General features: G+C 39.4%; 1 protein-coding gene across 4 annotated transcripts in view; it reads left to right on the forward strand.

Moving 5' to 3' along the window:
* Positions 1-5,994, forward strand: part of TEAD1 (TEA domain transcription factor 1) — a 154,986-nt gene extending 148,992 nt beyond the window's left edge. For 3 of the 4 annotated variants that reach the window (XM_027714851.2, XM_027714846.2, XM_027714856.2), the window contains 3 exons: positions 343-483; positions 1,455-1,607; positions 2,302-2,992. In XM_027714851.2, coding sequence (XP_027570652.1) covers positions 343-483; positions 1,455-1,607; positions 2,302-2,415 — 408 coding nt within the window. In that variant the 3' untranslated portion in view covers positions 2,416-2,992. Of the gene's footprint in view, positions 1-342; positions 484-1,454; positions 1,608-2,301 lie in introns of all 4 variants that reach the window. The other variant, XM_027714863.2, reaches the window with a different exon arrangement.
* Positions 5,995-6,000: the final 6 nt, after the last annotated feature.

Consider the following 6,000-nt stretch of genomic DNA (forward strand, 5'->3'; position numbering starts at 1 on the left):
GGGTTGGATTTGAGACCACAAGGCAGGTTCCCTCCAGAGGGGTTGGCTCCGGAGCTTCAGGGATTTCCATCAGCTGTCTGCCAGACAAGAACATCACCTGTAGCCCAGAGAAATACTGGGTCATCTTTTATTGTGTAAAACTTGAATAAATTGCTGCTTTCCTGTGGTTTTGCTGCAACAGTTAGGCAGGTACTTCCCTGACATACCTTTTCCGCTGTTGCTGGTCACCACAAAACCACCCCCCTTATTTCTGAAAAGAACAGTGAACTAATGACAGCTTATGCTACCGACATCATCAAGTGAAAAATAAAATCTTCACCATCTATCCCTTTTTCCCAACAGGCTGACTTAAACTGCAACATCCAGGATGATACAGGAGCATTTTACGGAGTCACTAGTCAGTACGAGAGCTCAGAAAACATGACAATCACCTGTTCCACCAAAGTCTGTTCATTTGGAAAGCAAGTAGTAGAAAAAGTAGAGGTGGGTGTTGTGATGGGATATGTGGGGTGATGCTCTGGTTCCCTTTTATTTTACTTGGGCTTTTCTCTCTCTTGTCTTTACTTGATCTCACCTGGCTTTTCCTTCCTTCCTTCCTTCCTTCCTCTGATCCTTCCTGAAAGAATATTTTCCTTTCCAGCAGCATTTGGGTTCATTTTAACCCATGTGTGAGTAGTAATAAGCCCCATACACACATCTGTTATCTGCAGTACAGTTTTTGTGTTGGAATTTTAGCCTGGAGCTGTAGGTTGAGCCTTTATAGATGTCCTGGTCGCTGTTCATGTCCTTCTTACACAAAATATGTTTTCTAACCATGGTGACCATAAATAAGGTTTTAACCATTTCCATTATTCCAAGCTTAGAGAAAGCCAAAAATCCCCACAAGCCACTGAGTAGCTCATCTGAGCAATTGGTAGCTGGGCAGCTGGAGTCCAAGAGTCACAGCCTTACCCTCCTTCAGCCCTTTATGAGCCCCTGCAATCTAAGTCAGCCTGGTTTTCTTCCACCTGTAGTCTTGCATCTTTCTGTAGTTCATAAATTGCCTACTAAATCATGCAATAATATATCAATGTTTGTATGTGTATACTTAAGCATAAATATATAAACTTATTTTTGCTGTTCTCTTTGCAGACAGGTGCCTCATAACTCCTCTAAAATCATCTTACCACAAAGTTTTGTGCCTAATATGATTTTTACTCAACTTGGACTTTCCGTTCTGTAATCCTCATGTGTTCAGTTTGTCAATTCACAGGTTAGAGAACAAGTAGTGATATTGTAATTTTTAATAATTAAGGGCCCTTGAATTTTTAGCAGGGCACCGCACAGCTCAGGCAGGGAGTCAGCAAGTAGGCGTGTGTGTGTCTGAGCCACTTTCTCTTTTTTCTGTCTACACAAAGAAAGAAAAAAAACAGATTTAGTGGTCACTTTCTAAATGCTCTTTCTTATTTTTTCAGACTGAATATGCAAGGTTTGAGAATGGCCGATTTGTGTACAGGATAAATCGCTCTCCAATGTGTGAATATATGATCAACTTCATACACAAGCTGAAACATTTACCCGAGAAATACATGATGAACAGTGTGTTGGAAAACTTTACAATTTTATTGGTATGGACTCACTTCTTACTTTTCCATTTCTAAAATACTCTCAGGCTTTGTACATCTTGCTTAGCTTGTAATGTTGAGAACCAGTTTGCAGATCCCTTAGTCATGTTGCTTACTAGACAAGCCATCCCACTGACTTCAGAATGATACTCTTGGAATTGGGCACTATAGATGCTTGGGATGAAAAGGCTCAGCTGGCTGTGAACATGAACAAACATCTTTGTTATTTTCCACAAATTCAGCTTACTTCTCTCTTTTTTTTCTCCACACAAGTCTGGTGTCTGTAGGGAGCCTGAGGCAGTAACTTTGAACCATCCCCTGTGTTCTTACTGAGACTGGGCTACAGTACCGCAAATATCAGTGGGGTTAATAAGTTCTTGGGCGGGGAAAACAGGCAGTTAATGCCCAACAGATGATTTAAAGCACAAAGAATGGTCGGTGTGGTGTCCTTTAAGCTGGTTTCCTTAGTTACTCAGCTTGCTTTCAGTGCAGTGGCACCTCAGCCAAGCTGAGGATTCCCTCAGAACCGAGGGCTGGCAGCACAGGGAGGGTGTGGGGCTGCAAGCACAGAGCCAGTGTTCTCCCTGCCCAGCTCCCTTTGGCAAGAGAACACAAGGTGATGAGGGTCATTTCTTGTTTCAGCCCTGGTGTTTCCAAGTGTGTAATGTCCGGTCTCCCTCTTCCTTCCCCCAAACAGGTGGTAACAAACAGGGATACACAAGAAACCCTGCTCTGCATGGCTTGTGTATTTGAAGTGTCAAACAGCGAACATGGAGCACAGCATCATATCTACAGGCTTGTAAAGGACTGAGCAGTTATTTATATATACACTTCATTTCACTTCTTTATCAAAACACAGACTGTAAACCTCAAACACTAAGTGGCAGTGCCTCTGGCCCAACTTTCACCCACATTTTTCTAAATCCTGTTTTAGTGAAGTCATTTTTAATGTGTTCATATATAATTGTAGCTGTGAAATTCTGGTACAGTTGTAAAAATTATTTCTAAAACTAAGTGTTCTTCAAATTTGTAAACCACAGTTCTTTGGGAAGACTGTATTTAAGAACCTAATGCCTCTGTCTGTGGAGGCCTATTTTTAATTCTGATAGAAAAATGTATGACAGAGCATTTGCCATGGGGAAAAACTGACAGCGTTTATAAGAATTTATTTTGGGTTTTTTTCCAACATGAAATACTTGTTTTACAATGCAAGTGAAATTGAAATTAATCTTTAGCTATAACTGTAAATGAGTACGCAAAGTTAATAATCTTTATAGAATTATCTTTGTAACTAATTAGGGTGGAAGATATGGACGAATGTAATTCACTAAATTATTTTTTAAAATGAAACATTTTTCTGTTTGAAACCAAATGAAAAATATAGCCTTAAGAAATGCCTGATGGAAACAGACAGGTCCTAAAATTAGGCAAATTTTGTATTTTTTTCTCAACGCTAAAACTAATCTTCTAATCCATTAAACTTTCAAACAGGTATTGCAGAGAAAGAAAACATCATCCCTTACCCCTAACATATCTAGTGTATTTTAAAAGAGTATAAAGTTGTATTGTACTAATATGAAAATTTGATTATTTAATGAAAAAGATGGCTCATTTTGCAATAAGTAGGTAAATACTGAAGATTTAGACTTGCATTATATGTAGTCTTGTGTGTGCAGTTATATTTTATATGGACAACTATGTTTTCTAATGAGCAAAAAACTTGCAACTCTGAAATGAACAGATGAACGGAAACAACTGACATTGTGACAGCATCAAGTAATTTGTAAACAGAAAGCAAAACACTAACGTGTTTGAAAGAAGAGTATGTACAACTCTGAAAGGATCAACAGCTTTAATATCTATGAGATGCTAGAAAATCACAACCAGCGATCAGGCAAAGAAGATTGGAAAGTGGAGATTTTTTTTTTTTCTCCTTTTCCTCTCAGTCATGGTGCTCTTACACCTCCCCCAGTTGTCTCTCCAGTTCTGACTGGCCAACACCTTTACAAAACAGACACATACGTACCACGTGGGGTCTGCTGTCCTTTTGCATCCAGATGTGGTAGTATTCATCCTTCTGATATATTCAGGGAAGACTCCAGGAAGTGAAGTACAGCTGGAGATATTTTAATACTGTAAGGATTTGAACCATGGATGTGGGTGTGAGTGATTGTCTGAGGTAGCACGTGTGAGAGCAGTAGTCTCATTCCTCCTGGTCACATCAGAGAGTGTTGCTCCGTTTCTTCTCTCCTGCTGCAGCCCAGCACAGCCCCTCAGTCGCCCAAGCACTTGTTTGGGCAGGTGCTGGGCCAGCAGCGGGTTCTCATGTGATACCTTTGTCTGAAAGGCTGAGGGCTGCCCGACCAAGCACAAGCCACCTTAGAGATCAGTCATGAGGTATCAGCAAAGAGGGTTCTTGGGAAGGTCTTTTGTAGTCCTGAATCAAAGAAGTTAACATTTAGCAGGTCCCTCCTCCCTACCCTTTTACAAACAGTGCCCACGCGCCATTTAAGTGTAGAATTTACTCCCAGTGATGTAGTCTTCAAAAAAGAAAGCTGTTTGGTTTGGTTTTTTTTTTTATATTATATGCCTGCATAGTACTGTCTGTTAGAATTGCCCATTGTTGAGTTATCCAGACTAGAACAGAGCCTAGATGAGGTAGTGGGTCGCTGCGTGTCTGCGTCAGACCAGGTTCAGACTCAGCACTGGTGAGGCCTCGGGTTACAGAGCGATGCAAACACCACCGAGGGGAAGGGCAACTGCTTTAGTTCCTCAGCCTGCCTCTGATCTGACTCGGGTAGGTGGATGATTGCTGTGATGTCTAGCTGTTACCTGCTTGTGGATATTAGGGCTGATGATCTTTCAGTTTTATATTCTGCGAACTGAACAGAGAAATATGTCCATGGTAAAGTCTCTTTTAATGCTCATTTTTAACACTAACAATCACATCAGGAAAAGCACTGCATTGTAACAGCCTAACGGTAGCCCTTTATTCTAAGCACTTGGTGTTACGAGTCAAAAACTACTTTGTTTTTTTGTTCTAAAGTTGTCTTTTATTTAGGGTTTGAATTGTGGGTTTGGTGATTTTTTTTTTTTTTAATTTTTTTTGTTTGTTTGATAACAAGCGAACTCTTTAAGGCATATAAAGTATGTAAGTCAATTTTCAAAACCAGGTACAGGTTTTTTTAATAGAGTCTGACACACTACATATGCCATAACTCTAGGGTATAAACAGTCACAATGTTTATTGGTGTTCACATATGTAATATTAGGGAAACTACTTCCATCGTCTTTTCTTTACACTTCTGTAAATGATCCATACCCTGTATATGTTAATTCTTAAAAGCCTTAATCCTTCAACTGTTGAGTGTGGGGTGTGTAGTCCAACAGGCTGCCTGTAAACTGTGAGCTCTTTTGTAAGCTGGAAGTACTTATCTTGTTACTGTTACTTTTTTGTAGGAACCTTTTAATTGAGAGCTGCCAAAGCATTACAATATGCAGTGCCTTAGCATTATATTAGAAGAACCTTTAGCCTCTTAACATAAATTTTATATGTTGTTTTATTAATTGGTTCCATTTTTAAAATATCTGTATTTTTTCCCACAGAAAAAATATTACTCTTTGACTGCTTGGTCTAAACCAACCGTCTGTACAAGTCGGTCCCATTCCTACGCAGATAAATGCCTATACCAAAAGGAAAGGTTACAGATTCTTAGTTCTCCGTGAAAAAGTGAATTGTATTAAGAAATGCTGCCTTTTTAAATTTCATGACCAAATAATTAATTGTGACTCTTCTGCACTCTAGCATGAAAGTGCCTTTGGTTTGAAATTCCAGCTTAGAAAAGTGCTGCCATAATAATGACAATTTGTAGAGAGACCAAAAATATTTAGTTATCACCGTAATGCCTTTGGTTTATTGGAATAAGTTGAATCTACAGGCCTCCATTCACAAAAGAGCACCATTCATAGCAAAGTGATTTTGCTAATGATCAGCCTGCTGAAGAATAATCTACTGTTTGCCATTTCTGACAGCATTGCAATCCAGCAACTGATTTGTCTGTGATATAAAAATGAAAATATTCATGTTTATATTCTCTTCATCCAGTCACGCATCTGCATAACGAGAGATCCATATACTGCAGAATTTCAGTGGACAGACATGACTTCACTGATCTCCTCTAATAATATTTCGGTATCTGTGAAGATTCTTTGTTTAGACACAAGATTTTGTTTACAAAGTTGTGCATGCTGAAAGTCAGCTGCATAAACCAAGATGAAAATGGAGAACCGAGAACAGTTATAGGGAAAATGGAATTGTGTGTTTTTAAGCACTGAAATGTTGAGTGTGAGCGTTGTGGATGAAGGTGCTGTTAGAGGAACTCTGGCCAGCACGATT

This window comes from Pipra filicauda, unplaced genomic scaffold (assembly GCF_003945595.2).
Source record: "Pipra filicauda isolate LSUMZ 115617 unplaced genomic scaffold, ASM394559v2 scaffold470_size491443_pilon, whole genome shotgun sequence".
Lineage (NCBI taxonomy): Eukaryota > Metazoa > Chordata > Aves > Passeriformes > Pipridae > Pipra > Pipra filicauda.